This window comes from Ceratotherium simum, chromosome 21, assembly GCF_057802395.1.
Source record: "Ceratotherium simum simum isolate JZ-2026a chromosome 21, ASM5780239v1, whole genome shotgun sequence".
Taxonomy (NCBI): domain Eukaryota; kingdom Metazoa; phylum Chordata; class Mammalia; order Perissodactyla; family Rhinocerotidae; genus Ceratotherium; species Ceratotherium simum.
The window spans coordinates 10,382,111-10,405,605 of NC_141920.1; the positions used below are offsets into that span (position 1 = coordinate 10,382,111).

General features: G+C 46.2%; 1 protein-coding gene across 2 annotated transcripts in view; it reads left to right on the plus strand.

Moving 5' to 3' along the window:
- ZFP64 (ZFP64 zinc finger protein) overlaps positions 1-23,007 on the plus strand; it is an 84,248-nt gene extending 61,241 nt beyond the window's left edge. The window contains exons 1-5 of one of the 2 annotated variants that reach the window (XM_014787331.2): positions 2,041-2,534; positions 8,157-8,306; positions 8,550-8,612; positions 18,178-18,429; positions 21,269-23,007. In XM_014787331.2, coding sequence (XP_014642817.2) covers positions 2,429-2,534; positions 8,157-8,306; positions 8,550-8,612; positions 18,178-18,429; positions 21,269-21,978 — 1,281 coding nt within the window. In that variant the 5' untranslated portion in view covers positions 2,041-2,428 and the 3' untranslated portion in view covers positions 21,979-23,007. Of the gene's footprint in view, positions 1-2,040; positions 2,535-8,156; positions 8,307-8,549; positions 8,613-18,177; positions 18,430-21,268 lie in introns of those variants that run through there. The other variant, XM_087445111.1, reaches the window with a different exon arrangement.
- Positions 23,008-23,495: the final 488 nt, after the last annotated feature.

Below are 23,495 nucleotides of genomic sequence, written 5' to 3' on the forward strand. Positions count from 1 at the left end.
AATTCCTGAAAGATTACATACCCTCTTTATGAAGTTCTTTAAAAATTAAAATTATATGTTTAAGAATGTGTAGGTACAAAAAAGAATTTGCTAAAAAGAAAAAGGAATTAAGTATGTAGGGTTTAGGTTGATGACTATTAAATTGGAGGTGAGGGGGAAGGGGGACACATGAGATGTAGGTTATGGTTAACATCCTATGGTGGATTCCCTGATGTTTATTATATCATAATAAGCCAAGGAAGAAACAAGCAACCAAGCAAATATAGGCACCTGATAGATCAGTAATGACAACGTGTCAGGTACCAAAGATTGATTAATCCAATTATGTGCACTTGAGCTGAAGAAATGATCTATACGTATAGCAAGTACAAACACACCTACACACCTCAAGCTGTATGAAGGGTATCAGATGTCTCCCCTCCTCCCGCTGGGTGCACTTCCCCTTTCAGCTTCCCCAGAGGCAACCACTGTCCCCAATTTATCCAGTACCCTTCTGAGACATTCCACAAGGAGACACACAAACATAGCACATATGTATGTTTTCAAATGGTTTGCCGTATACATGTAGCTACACACACATCCCAAAGAAAACTTTAAAAGTTGCTTTAAAAAATCTTGTCTAGAAAATTTAACCTCGAATGACTTCACCTGGCATTACACCAACATCCCTAAAATCAACTCCCAACTTGAAAATCAACAGGAAGTTTGAGGAAAACAGCACGGTGTTTGAGAAATATAAAAATGCCCTTCTTGCAGGCCGTGCCCTAGGGTTTGCCGACGGTGACCTCTCAGAAGGCATATTACCCGACGCTGCGAAACCCCATGGGGCCCGCGCAAGCCACAGCACAAAAACTCGCCGGCGCTGTTGGAAATACAGATTCCCAGGCCCCGCCCCCACGGATTCAGAGCTGAACCCGGGCCTTTCTTAACAAGGGCCCCCACGTGATTCTCAGGTTCGGGCAAGCTTGGGGCACAGCCCTGCCTTAAGTAACTCCCTGATTTGAAGAAAGTAAACACCTGGGGGATGTAAGTGGCTTTCTTGCTCCCTGTTGGATGCCGTTCACCTGGTGTAAGCAGGGGTCCCCCACCCCCTCGGGCCTCATCAAGGTCCCAGCTGGTCTGAGCACGAATGCCAATTACCTCAAAGCCCCGAGGACCACGCCTCAGTCACCTGCTGGGCGGGGCCGCGCCCCTGTTGGCCCCAGAGGCTTCTCCTGTGTGGTCTTGGACTCGGGGCGCCAGAGTGGGCCCCCCACCCCACCCCCCGCCCCGCGCGCCCTGTAAAAATACAGATCCTGGGTTCCCCGCCTGAAGCCAAAACTTTCTGACTCTGCATTTTTTTGTTTATTTTTTGTGAGGAAGATCAGCCCTGAGCTAACATCCATGTCAATCCTCTTTTTGCTGAGGAAGACCGGCCCTAAGCTAACATCTATTGCCAATCCTCCTCTTTTTCCCTTTTTCTCCCCAAAGCCCCAGTAGATAGTCATATGTCATAGTTGCACATCCTTCTAGTTGCTGTATGTGGGATGCGGCCTCAGCATGGCCGGAGAAGCAGTATGTCGCTGGGCACCCTGGATCCTAACCAGGGTGGCCAGTAGCGGAGCACCCGCACTTAACCCGTAAGCCATGGGGCGGCCCAGGAATCTGCATTTTTAACAGGCTCCTCTAGGAACAGTGTTCCCCCTGCAGTTAGAAACACTCTTGGCCTCATTTAAATTTTAAATTCGAATATGCAGCGAAGCGTCCACGAGTGGAGGGCGTGCTTCTCAACCTTGGCTGTACATCAGAATAACCTGGGGAGCTTGTTTTCAAAAAAACAAAAAAGACAATGCCCGGGTTTCAGTCCAGACCAATTAAGACAGAACCTAAGATCGTGGCCGGTGCCGCAGCAGCCGCTGCATCACCTGGGAGCTCGTTAGAAATACAGAGGCTCAGGCCACGCCCCAGAGCCACGGAGTCGGAATCTGCATTTTAACGAGATCCCCAGTGATTCGCGCGCACGTTCAAGTTGGAGGAGAGCTGTGCTTCTGAAATTTTAATGGGCAAACGAATCACCTGGGGATCTCGTTAAAATGCAGACACGGTTTCTCCAACTTTAATGTGCATGCGAGTCACCTGGGGAGCTTGTTAAAATGCAGATTCTGATTGAGCGGGTCTGGGGTGGAGCCCGAGAGTCTGCATTTCTAACGAGCTCCCAGGCGGCGCGGGCGGCCGGGCCGCGGACCACGCTTCCCCAGGACCCCTGAGGTCTTGGCTCCGGGCCAATCAGCCGCCAGGGCTCTTGATATAATCGCGCTGCTGGGCTGAGGAGCTGAGCTGCCGCGACGTGCGCGCTCCGGCCGAGGAGGGGTGGTCCCCGAACTCCGGGAATTGGCTGTGTGAAGGAGGCCACTCGTAGGGGCTCACCGGGAGCCCTGATCCTCACGCCATGTCGCGGCGCAAGCAGGCTAAGCCTCAGCACCTCGACTCTGAGGAGCTGCAGCCTGCGCGCCAGGAGTCAGGCGAGGCGGCTGGGGAGGTGGCGGGGGAGCTAGGTGAGTAGCGCTGCGGCCGCCCCGCCCCGGGGCTGGGGGCAGTTTCTTGGATCGGTGCGGGTGCGAGGTACCAGCACCGGGCGTGGGAGGGCGGGTGAAGCTTCCAACTCCAGTTCTGAGGCTCGGACCTGAGCGCCCCCGCCCCACGGCTATCGTAAATTACACCCCCTTGTAAATTCCTCCTCCCCAGGTAAATGACGCTGCTCCCCGCGTGGATGCCTCCAGCCACTTCCCCTAAGCGCTAGTAAACGACGTTCTTGTCCTAAACACACTGGAAGGATTCTCTGAGATCCCTTCCGAGACTGTCTGCGGGGTGCGCCGGCACCCGGGTCCCCGACCTCCTTGGCGCTGGGCTGCGCGCCTGGAGGGCGAGCGTTTCAAGACCTGCGCCGTAGGCGTCCTTCTGGGGCGTGGGGGTATATCTGAAAAGTGTCTGAGCTTCTGCTAGAACCCGAGGCTAGGTGCTGCAGGGGGACACAGCAACGAACAGGGAGAACAAAATTCTGGCCTTCCTGGAGCTTATGGCCCAGTGGGGACGAGAAAGATGGTACATGAAATAACGCGGTGAAGCGTCAAGTGGGGTAGGGGCGAGCGCTAGGGGAAAACATCATAAAGGGAGATATGAGGTGGGGAGGAGGGGGCTTTTCAACTGCGTCGTGCAGGGAAGGCCTCGCCGAGGAGGGCAGCGTCGAGCAAAACCTGGAGATTGTGAGGGAGTGAGCCGGGGAGATGGCCGGCAGGCGAGGCTTGCAGGCCGAGGGAACGGCCAGTGCAGAGGCCTGGGTGTCAGCGAGGTGGAGCCGGGAGGAGTCAGATGAGGTCAGAGCGGTGACGGGCGCCCCGCGGGCTCCAGTGAGGACTTGGCCTTCTACTGTAAGTGAAGCGGAGCCGTCAGGGAGAGGGGGCGGTGGGCGGCGCAGTGCCACGGTCGGATTTAACAGGCTCAGCCTGGCTGCCAGGTGGGGCTCGGGCGAAGCGGAGAGGCCCTGGACTACCCTAAGCCCTCGGGGCGGTATTTCTCACCCTGTGGTCCTGGGGCCCCCCCGCTGCTGAAGAGCCTGCGGGTAGAGAGCTTTGCTACTCACTCAATTCCTCAGGTACTCGGCCCCGTTGGAATCCCGGGGGTGGGGTGGGGTCGGGGAATCTGCATTTCTAAGGCGCTTCTCCTTCTATTATCTGGCACTCACATTAAGACAACGTAGGTTCCTACTTCACCCGCTCTCCACCCTCCTCCCCTCCCCCTGTGGTTAGCTGAAACTTTCTTAGCCAGGGGGTGGGGAGAGGAGTTCTAACTGAACTTGCTTCTCCCCCTTCCCTGTATTTTCCTGGCGCGGAGAGGGGGCAGGGGGGGATCTCGGGTCTCTTCTCCGAGAAGTCTCAAACCTCCAGCAGCGTAGGTCTGGTGGGCTTTGACCAAGGAGGTGGTGAAGGGGAGGAGCTTAAAGAAGCCACTCCTAAACTAATAGTTGGTATTGAAAACTAAAGCTTGGCTGGATAGAGCTGCCGTAACCCAGATACCGTTGTGCCCGAGGCCTAGAATGGGGATAGATAGGTGGGAAGGGGAGGATCTTCCTGCGGTGGGAGCTGGGCTCCTGCTGAGCCTCTGTAACAGGAATTGGGGAGTTATTGGGGATGTTGAATCTTTGGGGGGAAGCGATTATAAAAGATAATTCCTGAATAACCCAGGCTGCTACTGTTCCAAGTGAAGTCGCCGGGCTGATGCTTGCTCCTGCGAACAGTGCTGCGAAGGCACTTCCTGAAGCCGCCCCTGTGTTTGGAGGGGTTGGGGAGGGTGTTCTGTGGTGTGCGATACTCGGGGTGCTCCCCTGTGGGAGCAGGGTATAAGCAATCAGAATTAGGCACCCGTGTGCGCCTCAACACCCCCCCCCGCCCCCCGCAGAGAAAAAGCAGGCATCCAACTGATGTGTCTTCACCTGCATTTTAGGTCTGTCATGCTGAGCAAGAGGCTTTTTTGTTTTGTTTTGTTTTGTTTTGTTTTAGGTTGGGCCACTCTTAATTTGCAAATGGCTTTGCAACTCGAGTAGTTTTTGGAGGAAATATAATGGAGCAGGTTAATTGGTAGATTTCAATCACCAGTAAAAAAAAAAAAAAACAACTTGACAAAAATATCATTTTCTCAAAGGGTTAAAATGCTCACTGTGCTAAACTTGGTTCTAATTGTCAAATGTGGCCCACCCCCACTTTCAGACTAGAAGGGTCTGTGCCCCAGCTGTACCTTGCTCCAGAGGGTGTGGGCTTCTGACCTTAGTTGGTTTCCCTGATGTCCAAAGGTGAAGGTGGTCTCTTTGGGGCCCCCTCAGCCTTTGCATCTCATTCTAACCCTTTATAGTGTTGGCCTCGGTTTTCTGATAGCTTTAACCTATCAATCTCCCATATGCGTATTTTCAGGTTTGCATTGCATAATGCATTTCCCTCTCCGTGAGGATGTGGGGGGGGCTCACGTGTGTACACATCAAGGAATAAACCAACATTTACGTAGTGCTGACTTATGTACAAGGTTCTTTTATGTATGCTGAAGAACCTAATTTTCATCTAAACCTATGAGATAGGGGCTGTAATCCTCACTTTACAGATATGAAAATTGAGGAACAGGGAAGTTGAGTAACTTACCCAGGGTCACACAGCTAAAAATGACAGAACTGGGATTTGAAATGCACCAGCTGGCTTCCCAGTCAGTTCCCTAAACCGCTGTGCTTTACACCTTCTCTCTTAGATTTCAGCTTTTCTGTCTTATTTGGTTTCTGTGGGATTAAAAACCCTCAAGAGTTTGATGGTTTTCCTATTTAATATGTGAATTGCTAAGTAGTGCAAGGTTTTGTTTTTTCCCTCTGAGGGGCATAGTGATGGGCTTCAGATCTGGCAAGTGTGGGTTCTAATCAGCTGAAAACTTCTAGCCCTGCAACCTTGAGCATCCCCCTGAGCCAGTTTCCTTTCTTAAAGAGCAGAAGTTCTCCAAGTGTAGTCCCCAAACCAGCAGCAGCAGCAGCTGGGAACTTGTTAGAAATGAAAAATTACCAGCTGCCTTTCACTGATTTAGGAACTCTGGAGGTGGAGCCCCAGCCACCTGTGTTTAACAAGCCCGCCAGGTGATACTGATGCACAGGTTTGAGAAGCGCTGTCTGGGAGTAACGTGCATAGGAATCGCCTGGGGATCTTGTTAAAGTGCAGGTTGATTCTGGAGGCCTGGGACCTGAGGTTCTGCATTTCTAACAACCTCCCAGCTTATGCTGATGGTAGTGCTCGGGAGACCACCCTTTGGGTAGCAGGGCCTCAGAGACCTATGCGGGAATCACTTGAGGAGTGCTTTAAAAATGCAGGGTCCTGGGGCTGGCCGGTGGCGTAGTGGTTAAGTGCGCACGCTCCGCTTCGGCGGCCCGGGGTTCGCAGGTTCGGACCCCGGGCGTGCACCGACACACCGCTTGTCAAGCCATGCTGTGGCGGCGTCCCACGTATAAAGTAGAGGAAGATGGGCACGAATGTTAGCCCAGGACCAATCTTCCTCAGCAAAAAGAGGAGGATTGGCAGATGTTAGCTCAGGGTTAATCTTCCTCGCACACATACATGCACAAAAAATGCAGGGTCCTGAGATCTGCCCCTAACCCTCGCTGCCCCTAGTTAAGTCTGGGGTGAGGCCCAGAAAGCTACAGTTAACCCACATTCTGGTGATTCTGATATATGTATGGTGGCAGTCCTGTGCAGCATAGGATGTTTAGTAACATCCCTGTCCTCTACCCACTAAATGCCACTATCACATACATGTGTGCACACGATCATGACAATGGAAAAGGTCCCCTGGGGCAAAATGACCCCCAGTTGAGAGCCACAGAACTAGGTCATTTGTTCAGACCTTGTTAAGAGGCTTCAAGCACCACAACTACTTGGCTGTGATATCAACAGTCCTTTCTAACTGAAGTCCTGTGACAGCATTTACTCGACACAGGCCAGCACTGTACTGAGAACCATGTTCATCTCTCAACTCGACAACTCGGAGGCAGGTCAGTGATCCCTTTTTACAGATGAGTGAACTGAGGCTCAGAGAGGGTAAGAAATTGCCAGTAGTCACACAGCTAAGTAAACCCTGTGCCTAGAACCGAACCCTTACCAGTGTGGTCTATAGCTTCTTGTGGTAAGAGAAGGCTTACCAGGACAAGTGTCTCAAGGAAAATGGAATCCACCTTCTATACTGGGGGCAAAAAAAAGAAGTCCCAGACCTTGGTCTGTGATTTATAAACTAGTCGATCTTTTTCTTTAAGCACTTGATTTTTTTTTCCCCCCCCTCCTCCTGAAAGCCCCAGTACATAGTTGTAGAACTAGAAGGACCTATAACCAGAATATACATGAGCCACCACCACAGCATGGCTACTGACAGACGAGTGGTGTGGTTCCTCACCAGGGAACTGAACCTGGACCACTGAAGCACAGGGCACCGAACTTGAACCACTAGGTGGTCAGGTCTGGCTCAATAGCTTTTCTTTTCTTTTTTTCCAACGTCAGATATTGGCAGCACCTCTTTTTTTCCTTGGACTTAAATCTACTTGGAGAGAAATGGCTTCACAATCTTTTAAGAGTACTTAGTCTTTGTTATAGAAATTTTTAAGCCTACATATTAGATTGAACCATATGAAATTGCTATCTGGCCGTTTTGGCCCACAAAAACCGCGGTTTCACATGGTGCAACTTGACTGAAAGTAGAGAGAATGATACATTGAACACCCACGTACCCATTGCTTGGCTTCAAGAACTAATTACATGTAGCCAGTCTTGTTTCTTCTCTACCACTATTCCCCCTGCTGGATTACTTTGAAGCAAATCAGACATCTATACAGCTTGTAAATATCCATCCCTAGAATGCGAGAATGCTTTTAAAAAATTCGAATTTCATCTTCACACCAAAAAACATCCCTCATCATAGTTTGAATTGGTCTTCACACTTCTCACTGTCTTAAGTGGCTTGTACAGTATGTTTAAGTCAGGATCCAAATAAGGTCCTGAGGTGGCAGACCATCATCTCGGGTCTTCTAATCTCTGGTTTTGACCTCCTCCAGCTTCAAGTTATTTGTTGAAACCACTGCCTTCTGTCCTGGAGAGCAATGGGGCTTCAAGTGTGGTCTGTGGCCTGTTACTGAATTGAGACAAAAGCTCAGAAACCGAGAGTAAACATTTAAAAATAGCTTGACATTGCTATGGCATCCAGCTTTCTGTCATTATCTAATAATAACGTTTGGGCTTTTATTTTTGTCTTATTTTACTTTTCTTGTAATGTGTGTTTATTATATTTTATAAAAATATTGGCCTGTGATGGATCGGAAATTATTTTACAAATTAGGTCTTCACCATGTCATTCGGGAAGTGCTGTGGCGAGGTTTTGCCGTCTGAATCCTGCCAGTTGTGTCCTGTTGTGTTACCATGTTCCTTGGTCCCTTGTATTTCCTGGGAATTGGTAGTTGGAGGACTTTTGTAAGACCAGAGTGTACGTGGCTTTCTGTTTTGAATGTTTTTGGAGAGGTGGTCAAGGGAGGTGAAATAAGCCCAGACCTGCTGTATTATAAGATGTACCATGGTGGTTATATTGGAGAAGTGATACTTTTGTCTCAATTTCAGCTTCGGAACTGGATAATGAGGTTCCAAAACCAACTTGTCCCTCTGCTGATGGCAACAACACCCAGAGAGCCCCTGTCATGACTCTTCCCTCAGAGTCGAAGGAACAAACGGCGACCCTTGGGGAGAGGACCTTCAACTGTTGCTACCCAGGTACAGAAAGCTCGAATGCACTCGCCCCCTTCTCCGCGCCAGGCACTGTTACTCAAGGCGTGCGTGAGTTCACGTGCTGGATCCTCCAGTTGCTCTTACACGATCACGACGCAGCGGCGTTCTCTGTGGGTCCTAAGCGACCTGTGACATCGGAGCTCAGCGTGTGACTCACCAGAACTTCAGGGTCGTAGTAGCTTCCTCTCTGAGGTTATATTAAGAAAAGCTGGGCTTTTTCTTTTCTAGGTTGCCACTTCAAAACTGTTCATGGCATGAAAGATTTGGACCGCCATCTACGAATCCACACAGGTAGGTATCCATTCATTAGTTCAAAACGTTAGTGTTTAAAAAGAAATGGATATGAAATAAGTGCTGGGCATATAGTGGTGAGCAGGACAGAAATGGTCTCTGCCTCATGAAACTTAGTCTAGTGGGGTGGCTGTGACCTAAAAAGTCGCAAAGGCAGAAATGATAATGTCCCGAGGCCGGAGAGAAAGTGCTGGGAGAACCTATGGTAGGGGATTTGATCTAGGCTGGTCAGAAAAGGCTTTTCTAAAGACGCTTGACTTGAGTGTGAAAGATGGCTAAGTAACCAGACAGAAGAGAAGGAAGCATTGCAAGTAGAGGGAACAGCAGGCTGGAACAGCCTTGTGGCCTCAGTAATCTTAGAGATGCGCAGTAAGTTTGCTTCTTAAAGGTGCCTTCTTCAAAGCAACCAGCTGCTAAGAATACAGAGAAATGAGATGTGCTGGAGCAGAGGAATGTCACGACCTATAACCAGGGTCTGCCCACTATGGCCCAAGGGCCAGATCCAGACTATTGTCATGCCCGCCTGTGTGCCTGTCATCTGTGGCTGCTTTGGCCCTACAGTGGTGTATCGATGGTGCACAAAGCATAAGATATTTACTATATGACTCTTCACAAAAACTTTGCCAGCCTTTGGTCTCTAGTGTAGACCCTATACCAGCCGGTGTGAGTTAGGATACTGGTCTGTTGGCTCTTATAGAAACCAAACAAAGTGGCTTAAACATAATCAGACTTATTTCTCTCAAGTGCAACGTAAGAAGCAAGTGGTCCATAGGTGGCAGAATGGCTCTGTCATCCTCAACATACAGCTTCATCCCCGGTCCGAGGCAGCTACTCTAATACTCCAAAAATCTTAACCGGTGGAGTATGGAAGCAGGAGGAGGCGCTTACAGCATCCCTCCCTCGGATCTTGCCCCAGAAGCCTCCCTATGACTAGTGGGATATGAGCGGAACTTAGTCACGGCCACGCCGAGCCTCAAGGGCGGCTGAGAAATGGTTTCAGGAAGGGCTCCCACATGCCACAGCTCCGTCATTAAGAGGACAGCTTTCTGACAACTAGTAGTCTCGACTGGAAATGGGCATCCTGCTGTGGAAATAAGAGAACAAAGGGTCCATTTTGCCTGGGAAGGGTGGGTCCCTCAGTGAAGGGAATGTCGATCCTCACCTTGAAAGAGGCGGCTGCCAGGATGTCAGCGAGGGCGTGCAGGTTTCAGGAGCCATGTGAACAAAGACAAGACCCCACCAGCAAGGCTGGTCGAGGCATCTTCCAAGTGGGTGACTGGCCTGAGGATGACTGGAGCGCTGGTTCTCGGCAGCAGCACCGTCCCAGCCATCTCGTGGGTGGGGGCCAAGGGTGCCGCCAAAACCCTACAGTGCACGGGACAGACCCTACAACGAAGAATTATCAGGCCCCAAATGTCAACAGTGCCAAGGTGGACCCAGGTGAGGCAGGGGCTGGAGCAGTGTTTTATTGGAGTAATACAGAGCATGATGGGGATACAGAGTATAAGGTAGGGCCCTGTCTCTCGTGAGATTCATTGACTCTGGGGTACAGATGTGGGGCCAGCCAATTGCTCCTCTAGTAGACATGTTACTTGGGCTACTTTTCTGGGTCAATGCAACTGCTCTAGTCCTCTGAATCTCTTAACCAGTAGAAAGTAAGAGAGGGGCTTGGGGGGCTCACAGCATCTCTCCTTTAGGGCATGACCCGGAAGTGGTATCCCTTGTGATTAGTGGAATAGTGAGATCCAACTAATGGTGGCTTAAAAGCAAAGTATTTCTGTCCTGTGACAGTCCAAGTTCAATATGGTGGCTGGCCCCATGGTTTCAGGGACTCAGGCTTTTATTTTGATGCTTTGACATCTCAAGGATGTAGCTCACGTTGGATGTGAGATGGCTTACTGCCACCTTAAAGGCACATCCTAGAAGTTACACACATCACTTGGGTTCATGCCCACTCAGCCAGAACTTAGTCACACGGCCACTCTTAGCTGTGGAAGTGAAGGCTGGGAGAATGAAGTCTTGAATCTGTGTGGCCATTTGCCCAGCTGTAAAGAGAAGGTTCTAATACCAAGAAAAAGGAGAAATAATACATAGGCCCAATGGCATCTCTTGACCCCCGGCTAAGTGGGAGGCAGGAATGGCAACAGATGTGTAGGGGACCATTTAAGGCTTAAGCTGGATCTTTGCCAAATGGGAACCACGGTTTCGAGATCCTTCTACACTTAAATATTGAAGACCCTGAGTTTTTGTTCGTTTTATCTACAACTACTGCATTAGAAATTAAACCAAAACTTTAAAATATTTATTCATTTAAAAATAACAGCCCATTGTATAAAATAACTTTTCCAAAATAAGTGACAAGTGGCATTGTTTATACCTTTGCAAATCTCATGTCTTGTTTAATAGTGAGCTGGATTCTCGTACCTATGGTTCATTGCCATATGTTTTGGTTGAAGTGTATGAAGAAAATCTGGCCTCTCACATTTGTGATGGGAAATGGAGGAGTATTTTGATACCATTTTCAGATAATTATTTTTCTTTAGTATATACCAAAACACCACAAATGGTAGTTTCCTAAAGATTAGTTGCATATTGACTCTGCCACCATATCCATAAACTTTTCAAACTGTTAAATTAAAATCTATTGGTCTCTTTTCCACTTTGAATGACTTACACATGCTTGATTGTTGACATCTTATGCATTGGTCGTTTGGATAATACTGGTATACCAACTTATGTAATTATTCCAAATGTTGACCCACTTTGTTATACCATACCAGGAAAAAATCACTTGCTAACATTACCAATCTCATCAGAAAAATCTAAGAACTAGGAAGCTGCAAGCCTGGAGTAGCAGATATATGTTCTGAAATCCTCATTTTAGAGCCTGAATGTTATCATTGTGGTATTGTTGGTAATCTTCCTTGAAATGACACACTGACTTGGTTCATTTTTTAAGAACATTTGCCAAATACCAAATCTGGGGGGGGAAAAAAAAATTTGTCACCTTCAAGTCAAGATGGTGCTGCATGGAAAAAGCACCTAGTTTGTGGTGCAGCCACCCTCTGAGGGCTTGTGCTCAAGACAACCAGTGTGTTTGGGTTTGCAGCAGAAACCTTACGCATACTTCCTATTTCATTACACAGAATATTAAAAAGGCTTGTTCAGGGAGAGAGATTTAATAAAGTAATAGTTTTTACTGCTTGCAAGCATATTCCTGAGTGAGACTGGCTCGGTCTCCACTGGGAGGGCATGACAGTGAAGATCAGGACAGTTGGGAGAGCTGGCGATCCAGCCAAGGGGCCAGCAGTTCTGCCCACCATTGCTCCTACATCAGTGTAAAAGTCAACAATGGAGAAGGCAAATCATGTTTTAGTAGTGGTATGAAAATGTTTTTGACCGTGGACTCAACCAGGAGAGTCTCAAGGACCCCCCCCCCCCAGGCACTCAGACCGCACTTTGAGGCCCGTGGAGGTCAAGTCTGACAAGTACAGGAGCGGCTAAGAACAGAGCACCTGTGTGCCTAAACTGCAGACTTGCTGAGGGCTTATTTGGGGAGAGTAAGTTAGAAAGCTAGGCTATGAGCACATTGGGGAAGTCTTAGAAAATCAAGCCTTGAACTTGGATTGGATCTTTATTTTTATTACCTTTAAAGTTCTGTTGGGTTTTTTACATACAGTTATGTGTTGCTTAACGATGGGGATACGTTCGGAGAAATGCATCGTTAGGTGGTTTCGTCGTAGTGCGAACACCAGAGAGTGTACTTACACAAACCTAGATGGGACCGCCTACTACACACCTGGGCTATATGGTACTCATCTTATGGAACCACCGTCCTATATGTGGTCTGTCACTGACGGAAATGTCCTTATGCAACACATGACTGTACCTTAAATACGTTTGTCCTGGATGAAAAACGAGATTTTCAAATACACAATAGAAATGGAGTGAGGAGTAGAATTGGGAAGAGCAGGATAGAAAATGCTTTATTCCTATTTTTTCCCATGTAAAAGCTTAAGCAATAAAAGTTTAAAAATCAACATCATTAGTAACTCTGGATAGAAGGTTTAAAAAGAGCATCGGTTTTTCTCTCTTTACACATTGAGTCAATATTGCTTTTATCTTCAAATCTGTAATCATTCCAGTAAAAGGTGAATAAATCATTGTTTGGAAGCTTACAATGACAGGATGAGGTTTTTTTTTCTGCCACCTCTGCTTTCAAACCACCATCCCACCTGCTTTCTAGATAGTAAAACTCATCTGGAAGAGAGAAGGCATAAAACTAGCCCAAAAACTTTGGACAAGGCCTTTTGCTTCATCATAAATGAAAATACAATAGAGCTATAAATCAAACAGTGTGATAGTAGGACTGGAATGAAGATGGAGCAGAGTAGAGGATAGAGACTGACCTGTGTGTGTGCAAATTCCACACCTGATAAAGATGGCATTTCAATTCAGTGGAGGAGTGGGTGAACTCGAACATATGGTGCTAGGACAATTGGCAATCTATTACAACACAGGTAATAAGTCCTTCACACATTCTAAAGATGTTAAATATTAGAGTCTATAACTTGGTAGGAAATGTAGGAGGACAAATTGATGGTATAAGACAGGCGAACAACTAGCAAAGACCACAAAGAAGACAAATAGGACTATAGTTAAAACTTATAACAAGACACCATTAAGACAAGTGTCGCACAAGAAGAAACTTGCAACTGGGGCAGAATTAATCTTCAGAACACATAAGGATTCCTACAAATAACCCTAATGGAAAAGGATATGAATAGGCAATCACCTAAGAAACGGAAATGCCAGTGTTCACTTGAAAAGCCCGTAAGCAATCAAGTGCAAATGAAACATACTGTGAGGTACTGTATTAAAATAGTGAATCTAGAACACCATGTATTGCCTGGCCTCTAATTGTCTCCATGCCCTTCCTCCCCACGTCCCCATTCCGAGAGAGAATGGGATTGTCTTTAGGGAAAAGACTGGGACTGGGGACATGGGAGCAGGGGGGACATAAAAACTTGGTAGAGTGCGGATAGTAGCAAAGCTGGTTTAAAATGAACTCAGTTGTCTCTCCAGGCCTCCTTGCTGTCCTCTCATTCTAATAGTTCAAGTTGATCGTTTTGGATTGTCGAGGTAAACGATCGTAGGCAAGTGAGTTTTCCTCCTCCTGTCTTCCTACTTGACACTGCTGGTCGGAGTTGAAGAGAGTAACAAGTGAAAGTGAACCATCCATATCTTATCCCGTGCTCGAATGGAATGCTCTGATTTCACCATCATCTGTGGTTCGAGTCCCTAGGATTCTTGTAGAGATCATTTATCACGTTAAAAAAAAGTTTCTTATTCCTAGACTTCTGAGGTTGGTTTTGAGGTTTTTTTGATTTGGGGTTTTTTTTTTTAATTGAGAGTGATGACTGAATATTAAACGTTTTGCTCTTTTTAAGATGGTCCCATGGCATTTATTTAGCCTCATAAAGGAGATTGACTTATAACCTTTGTATTTTTCATCCCCTTTGTATTCATTTGGCAGTGATATAGGGGTTAATCTATCGTGAAGCGAGTTGAGGCATTTTTTATCTTTCACTGTGCTATTAAACAGTTAATTGAATGTGGAAACACTTTCCCTGGAAAATTTGATAGAGCACGCCCACAATACTCCATCTGCTTAAGAGCTTTTTCAGAGGACGGAGAGGGGCTGTAGATGAGGCTGTGACAACGATATCAATCTCAGTGGCAACTGAAGGCTGCTCTGCTCATCCCAGTGTCCCCCAGAGTCTGTCCAAGTTCTCTGCCTCGTCTTCTCTCCAGATAAAGGCATTCTTGGCCTTTTTTTCTGCCATGACCTGGCAATTTTCTGAAGCTTATGGACCCTTCCCAGGATAACGTTTTTAACTGTAATAAAATCACATTAAAAAACTATTTCAGTACAATCACCATCAGTGTTAAATGTGTGGCGTTTTAATACACTGAACCTTACTCCCCAAAGTGTGGTGAAGACTAGAAATGTCAACGTGGCTTGGGAGCTTGTTAGAATTGCAGCACCTCAGGCCCCACCCAGACCCACTGAAGCAGAAAGTGCATTTTACTCTTTGAGTTGAGCTTGAAAAATGAGGACGTTGGTCAAAGGGTACAAACTTCCAGGTGGAAGATGAATAAGTTCTAGGGATCGAACGTACAGTGTGGTGACTAGTTAACAATACCAATACTGTATCATATGCTTGAAAGTTGCTAAGAGTAGATCTTATTCTCATTACAAAAAAATAGCAATTATCTGAGGTGATGGAGGTGTTAACTAACATTGTGGTAATCATATCTCAATGTGTGTATTAAATCATCACATGGTACACCTTAAACTTACCCAATGTTATATGTCAATTATATCTCAAAGCTGGAAAAAAACCTGTATCTTGGTAAGACACTCCTTACCCCCAGGTGCTTAGTATGCACAGTAGCACTGAGAAGCCCTGCATTTAATGTTAGGATCTAGTGGCTGGTCTGCTGTGACCTTAATTCTGAAGTAGTGATGAGCATGAATGATACTTTGAGAACTGCAGCAAGTGTAACATGGTATGAACCTGGCTCACGTCTGCTGATGGGGGTCTCGGGTACCATTATTAGTGTGGTTTGTTGACTGCGTTCATAACTGGAAGAAATGCTAAATTCCAGTTAGAGGTAGTGGAAATAAAAATGTAATCGTTTCCGAGGCTCGCCTGGTGGCGTAGTGGTTGAGTTTGCGTGCTCTGCTTCGGTGGCCTGGGGTTCACAGGTTCAGATCCCAGGCGTGGACTGACGCACTGCTTATTCAAGCCATGCTGTGGCAGGCATCCCACATATAAAGTAGAGGAAGATTGGCACGGATGTTAGCCCAGGGCCAATCTTCCTCAGCACAAAGAGGAGGACTGGCAACAGATGTTAGCTCAGGGCTAATCTCCCTGACAAAAAAAAAAAGTTTCCCATACAAGGTCTTGGACCTCCCAAAGTTGATCACAGCCCCAAATTAAGAACCACTGATTTGGAATGTTACAGGTTCTTGGGCAAGAGAAAGGAGTGTGGCAAACCACATACTGGCTCTTAAAGGCTTTTGCCGAACAGTGACTCATCAGTTTCGATCATGTTTCCTTGGGCAGAGCAACCACATGCCCCAGCCTGCAGTTATTGCGACTGGGAGCATAATTCTCCAGCGAAGGACAGCAAATACTTGAACAGTAAATAATTTACCTTGGGGTACATCTCTGACATAGCATTTTCTTAGAATTGTTGTTGATCCGTTTTCTCTTCCTTGATTCAGACTTGGTAGTTTTATATCTTCCTGGACTATCATCCATTTTTTTTATCCAGTCTTCTTAATTTATTCCGGTAAAATTCTACTTAATCATGATTGACTTTGCCCACCTTTCTTTCCCTTCCTTTATCTTCTCTGTCTCTATCTTCTTTCTCTTTTCCAGTGTCGTTTGGAATGGTTCTCAACCAAGTACAATTTTGCCCCCCCCGCCCCCCCCCCAGGGATATTTGGCAATATCTGAAGACATTTTTGAGGTGCAAACGGCATCTAGTGGGTAGAGGCCAGGGAGGCTGCTAAACATCCTACAATGCACAGGACGGCCTTCAGCAAAGAAGTACCTGGCTCAAAATGGCAATAGTGGCAAGCTTGAAAACCCTGGTCTATTGGTATCTTCTCTCTTTGAGCAAACCTCCCTTTTAAACAACCACATTTTGTTTTTGTTGATCAAGTGGTGTATATCTTCATTTCTTCCTTCCAGCTTCCCGATTTGCATACGGTTCATTTTCAGCCTTTTGTTTAAAAATGAACTTAAGTCTACATTCTTCTGAAAATTGTTATAGGCTATAGGTTTTGATGCAAAGAGCGTTCACTGTCTATCTCTAGGGAGTTTGTAATCCAATTTTAATTCTTGAACAAGTTGTCTTAAAATATGTTCTACAATTTTCAAGCTTTTTTTGAAAAACCTTTGTGAAACCATGGTAGATTCATAAAAGTTTGATCCATATCTACTTAGTTAGTTTTATCTCTTCTTCAATATGAAATTTTCAGTGGCTTTCACCATGATTTCTATTTTACCAAATGTTAAAATTGATACTCCTGCTTGCTTTTAGCATTTTCCTAGAGTGGCTTTTTTTTTTTTTTTAATCGTTCTCTACTTGTCATTTTTATTTAGGTATCGTAAGAGCATTAAGCTGACTTTTCTTAAATGTAATTGAAATTTTAGCAGGGAAATATCCATTTATGTTGGTTGTACTTACGTCTAGTTTGATTTTTACCTTATTTTGTGTTCTGTTGCCTTTTTTTTTTTTTTTCTGGTTGGTTCTCTCTTGTGGTTTGGAAGCAATATTTTCCATTTCATTACTTATATCCCCATCTTATCCACTTTTTTTTCCATGATGTACACAGTTCAAGCATGATACCCTGAGTTATCAATTGGCTTTATTTTCTCTTCCCACTGAATGCTAGTTCAAATATAGGATTCTATTTAAATAATTTCTATAGGACTTGGCAGATATTTTTTCCATCATTGTTTCCAGTGTTGTCTGAGGAGTTGTGTGCTGATCTGAGCACTTTTCTTTCTGAAAGCTTTAAGATCTCATCATTCTTGGGCTTCTGAACTTGCACCAGCCTGCCTCTAGATAAGCCATCTTGAGACCCATGGCTGCTTTAGTGTTGAGAAATAATTATTTTCTCTGTTCTGTCCTGGACCATCTAGAACTAGCTTTCATGTCTTATCTTGTCCTTTCCCTGTTGTCCTGTTGGGCAGCCTTCTAGGAGATTGTTTAGCTCCATCTTCTACTTCTAAGTCAATTTTTGACATCCTTTCTGTGAGTCAAGTGACTTACAGGAGGTTTTGTTTTGGCAATCATAGGAGAATAGAAATTATTATGAATGAAAACTGTTTGCTTCTATAACTTCAAGTTCTTGAGTTGGGCGTGTCTTCCTGGTTCTGGCTTTCTCCAAGTATTTGGTTATTGGGTCGATTAATTTTTATTTGGATGTGATCAGTCTGGAGTGGTTGTAGGGGGAGGATGGAACACTGTTTGGTGAAGATGTTCTGGGCATGGGGTTCTCCGTCCTTCAGGGTATCTCGAGCTATTTGGGGCCTTTGCATCATTTCTCTGGTGCAATCATCCTCATTTCCTAATAGCCTGGGGGTAGTTGCCATTGCTGCTTGCAGTTTGGTACAAGTGAGGGAAGGGGTCAACCTGACTGTTCTCTATGCGGTCCATCAACTAGTTAGCCAGAAAGCTGTTCTAAGATCCCTACACCTGCCACCTCCAATCTTGAATACTTCTAGAACCATTCCCATTTTCCCAGAGTTTGCCCTATGACTTTATCTAATCTGTCCCTTACGATTCTTCAAAATTTCTGAGCCATCAATTAATGATACACCTTCTTGTTCCCCAATGTGCTGATCTCGACTTCAGTATCTTCCCATCGGGGCATTTGGACAGAAGGAAGAGGCAGGCCCATATGCCCAGGCTACCATCTTGGTCAAATCTCTTTGTAGTCCTCTTGATAGAGAAACCCTTCCTCTTCCTTATGTGTTTGAAGGAGACAAACCGCACAAGTGTGAGTTCTGTGACAAGTGCTTCAGCCGGAAGGACAACCTGACCATGCACATGCGGTGCCACACCAGCGTGAAGCCCCACAAGTGTCACCTGTGTGACTACGCCGCCGTGGACAGCAGCAGCCTCAAGAAGCACCTGCGGATCCATTCTGACGAGCGGCCGTACAAGTGCCAGCTTTGCCCCTACGCCAGCCGCAACTCCAGCCAGCTCACCGTCCACCTGCGATCCCACACAGGTGAGTCCCTGACCTGGAAACCTCCGTGCCTCACTTGTTCTCTAATTTCTTAACCTTCATTTAGTTAAAACTTGAGTTAACCAAGCAACCTAAGTGACTTGGTGGTATAAGTAGAGAAATCTGGAATTTCTGTGGTGATTGTGAACCTTGTGGTTTCTCATTCACCAGGACAAGAGTTTCAGTAAAACGTGAAAATTTGACAGCTCGGTTTTCTAACTTTGGCTACACAGAATACAGCTGAGATGAGGACCCAACACAGCCGTCAAAAAGCAAAGGACGTATCTTGAATAAAAGTCTGACCTATAAACTAGGTGTTTCAGTCATTGAACTTAAACTCTGTTTGAGGGGCTTAATTCAGAAACATGTAGCAAAATCAGTTGAATGTAACTGCAAATCACAAACTTCTAGTTCTAGAAATTAGCTTTAGCAAAGAGCTCTCCCTTCCCTTCTTTGTGAGACCCCATTGAAATAACAATCCATAGATATAGATAGAACGAACCAACCAACCCATCGTAGCACAGAATAACGGGGATTGGGAGGCTCATCAGGTGGTTCATAAAATGACTTTTCAGTGAATTTACGGAAGAGGGGAAGCAGATGGGAATATGTCAACATCTAAAATTGAGTAAAGAAGACTGTCCCAGCAGACACTTGGGAGGCAGCCATAGAGTTGGGAGCCAATCTTTCCAGCCAATGTGTGACTTGCCCTGAGAGCTCTGGACTGGGAACTGGCACGTAGACTGCTGAGGCCACAGAGCTTAACAGAACCGGAAGCCTATTGGCAAAATGGCTTGAACTACCCAGTAGTAGGTAAAAGCTCATGGCACCTGTGTCTAATTCTTAAACAATTCTACTCTTCCTAAATATAAATTGTCAACTGTGGAGTATGAGTAACTTGCAGGAAATGAGTATAAAATGCTCCAAGTCTAACAAAAACTAATCCTGGAGTTGACAGAGTACTTGGGTCATAGAGTTTTTCAACTCTAACTGGTATCTACCCACTGGCAGAAATGTTGCGTCCAAGAAGAGCTCCATGAAAAGCTAGTGATAACAAAGAGGTATGAATTAACACGTGGGTTGCTGGCTATCAAGTTAATTTTTTCCTCATCCCTGAGCAATTTCTTTGAGTTGGAGAACTGAGAAGCAGCAGCTAGAAGTCTGGTTTCTGGCTAGGTCTAGGAAGAAAGGAAAATAGAAGTGAAAAAATCAAATGAGAAAAAGAAGTTCACCATTCTAAGGGGCCAGGAGAGTGAAAGGGCTCACGCAATGCCAAGCTGGATAGAGGGAGTGGAGAGATCCACACCTAGAAGGGCTGCTCAGTAATATTGGTTTCTCAGAAATATGGAATAGTGCCCTCAAGGTTGGGAAATGATTTGGAACACAGAATTCTATACCCAGCCTCACTAGCTCAAGAATGAAAGCAGAATAGATGAAGATATGCAAGGAACTCAGCCTTTACTCCCAGCCACCATTCTGGCAGAAGGTACCAGAAGATAAACTAGCAAAACAAGGGATGAAACAAAATTTAGGGTGAGATATTTGATATGTGACTATCTGAACACGGCTAACTTGGGTTGCAGTAAAGAGAAACAGCAGGATGATACTTACATTGAATTTTTTCTCTAAACCTCCAAATCAGAAGTTCAGAAAATCTACTAGAAATTCCATGTAAAAAGTTACATAATTAAGAGACTGGATGACTTGAGTTCATAGTGAGATTTTTTTCCTCAAGAAATGCACAGTCCAGTCAAGAAGTGAGATAAAATGTTGCCCAAAATGAGCATGTTAAGAGAAGCAATTTGACCTTGATGCTAGCAACACTGTCAACTGGCCCAGGTGTGACAGTGACCCTGTAAGGAAGCGGGCATAATCCTGGTGCAGTATTTGGCTCTGGTGAAGATCACATACCCAGTCATAGTATGAATTGTAGTTTGATTCTAAAGTTGAAAACAACTAGTTAAAGCATGAGAATTCACAGGTCAGAATGTTATTGAACGTAAATGTAAAAATAAAGCTATTCCTGACAAGTGGGGAGAGGTGGTGTGATGAAGAGGGATGGAATTCACGAAAAACCTCTCAAGCTGATGGACTAAAAGTTTTGAGGCCATTACTCAGCTTAGAAGGTAATGCTAGAAGAATAAAAATCCCACCCAGCAGCATGCAGAGGAGGTTAGGGAAAGGATGAGTGTGTAGGCTGAGTCAGACTCGCATCTTGGCTTATGCTCCACTGACGATGATTCAAGTAATCTCCAAAAGAACCAAAAACCCTTAGTGCCTCCAGGGAATGCAGGGGAGGCTATGGCTTTTCATTCTTTGTCCCCTGTTGCCATGTTCATGTGTTAATTTTATAAATAAAATTCAGTCTATATTTGTAAAACAGTGAAATTTCAGTAATACAAACCAATTAACCAATGTAATATAGCTTAAATGCTCGAGTAAGCTTGTTTATAAGTCTTAGCACCTCTTCCATTTTTCATGTTCAATTTTGGGATGTCAAGTTAAAGGAGAGTTTAGATTCAAAACTGAGGTGTCCCTGTGAAGAGTGTGGACTTAGATGCCACGATGCCTGGGTTCAATTCCTTGCTCTTTGACCTAGGTCAAATGACCTCTCTGAGCCTCAGTTACCCTATCTGTCAAATGGGGGTAATAATGCCTACTCCCAGGATTGTTGTGAAGAGTAAGTGAGTTAATATACATGGTAAGTGGTGGTATTAGGAGGGTCCGGGTCGTTGGAGTTTAGAAGACCCACCGACTCTCGGCGGCCAGGTGTTCTCACGCATGTTTGGGGGAGTTCTGTTTTGCCTGCCTGCTCTAACGGAAACACGCCTTCCGTTGCTAGGGGACACCCCCTTCCAGTGCTGGCTCTGTAGCGCCAAGTTCAAGATCAGCTCGGACTTGAAAAGGCACATGATCGTGCACTCGGGGGAGAAGCCTTTCAAGTGCGAGTTCTGTGACGTGCGCTGCACCATGAAGGCGAACCTCAAGTCGCACGTCCGCATCAAGCACACCTTCAAGTGCCTGCACTGCGCCTTCCAGGGCCGGGACCGCGCGCACCTCCTGGAGCACAGCCGGCTGCACCAGGCCGACCACCCGGAGAAGTGCCCCGAGTGCAGCTACTCCTGCTCCAGCGCCGCCGCCCTGCGCGTGCACAGCAGGGTCCACTGCAAGGACCGTCCCTTCAAGTGCGACTTCTGCAGCTTCGACACGAAGCGGCCCAGCAGCCTGAGCAAGCACATCGACAAGGTGCACAGGGCCGAGGCCAAAACGGAGAACCGGGCTCCGCGGGGCGGAGAAGCGCCTCGAGAGAGCGGCTCCCAGCACGTGGCCAAGATAGTGACCCAGAGGGCCTTCCGCTGCGAGACCTGCGGGGCCTCCTTTGTCAGGGACGACTCGCTGCGATGCCATAAGAAGCAGCACAGTGACCAGAGTGAGAACAAGAACTCGGACTTGGTCACCTTCCCGCCCGAGAGCAGCGCGTCGGGGCAGCTCGGCACCCTGGTCTCCGTCGGGCAGCTCGAGACGTCTCTAGAGCCCGGCCGGTGCCTCTAGTTCAGCCAGAGAGGGTGCTCAGCTGTCCGGAATTCGGCCCAGCGCTGTTGCGCAGCCCTGCGAGGTGAGGCCGTGAAGCCAGACAGGAGTTACCAGCTCTGGGGGTGGCTGCCCCCACTTTCTAGGCCTCCAGAGGCAGTGGCTGCGGTCACCGTGGCGTGAGGACCAACGCCAAAGCAATGCGATGGAGACATCTCTCCACGTTTCTGTCTTCCTTGCAAGAAGCATCTAAGCAAGGTGACTCGGTTGTTCTAAGGTGGGGGTCCCTTGAGCACCGCTCTATCCAATAGGGATAGCTTGTTCACAGTGGATTCCAGTTCTAAAACTGATCTGTCTCTGGAATTATTAAGCTAGACCACATGGAAAACTAAAACTTACCCCTTAAGGTGAGGACGGGGTACGTGGAGGGTCGGGAGTAGCTGGAAATGTTCTCTTAACCTGGGTGGTGGTTATAAGAGTGTTCGCCTTATACATTTTTGTGTGGTTCCTCTTATCTGTTGTCTTAATAAAAAGGCAAACTCGTCTGTAGAAGGATGTAAGAAGAACACTCAATTTTTCTTTACATTCTTCCATAGACAGGTTATGGTGTGGGGTTCTCCATCCCCCGTTGGGTGATTTAATTATAAATGCGCAGAGGATTTCGCAATGTCTCAGTGCCACAATGGAGTGAAATGCAGTTTGATCTGTAGGTGGCGCCAAAGATCAAGCTCACGCTGGCTCAGCCTGTGTGCGTTGTGAAATTCAAATTGGTATACTTGTATTCCTAAAGAAGAGGCTAGGGACCCAATGGGCCCTGGCTTTGGTTCTGGGACATGTGATGCATGGGACAGCCTGACACGAGCGTCTTTTTCATCGCAGTAAGCACTCGGTGTTTGCTGAACCAAGTGAAAATCCAAGCATCCTGTAAAGGGACATTTTACTTGACCGAAACTTAGGAGCCTACGGAATGCCAGAGGGTATATAATTTATCCAAACTTGTTTGTTCTACTTTGCCGTGTTTTTCTTCAAATACAGTCTTTGTTTAATACATATTCTTGTGTGTCCTCATCAAGCTAAAATCGGTGCTTTTAAAACATTAAATAGATCCATTGTTGGTAAACTAAGAAAAAGGATGTGAAAACTTTTATAAATTACAGAGGAATATTTCACTTAGGAAATAGCAAGAGTTATGTAGCTTATTTTGTTATGAATTTTGTTTGAATAAATCTAATTCCATTCAAATTTGACATCAGGTGAGAGAGAACGTACTGTTGAATCTCTTTGTAAGACAAAAAGATGGAAAGGATAGAGACCCATGTTAGACAAAAAGATGGAAAGGATAGAGACCCATGTTAGAATTAATCCTTTCTTTGCTTTGGAACTATTTTCAATTGTTCAGAAAAGTGTTTGGTTACTGAATGCTGGTGCATTGTACAGCTTCTATTGTCACTTTTCTGCTGTTTGTCGTGAGTCTTATCTACATTTCTTTTCTAGGAACGGAAGGTTGTTAACCTTTCAAGTGGGTACCCAGAGATCAA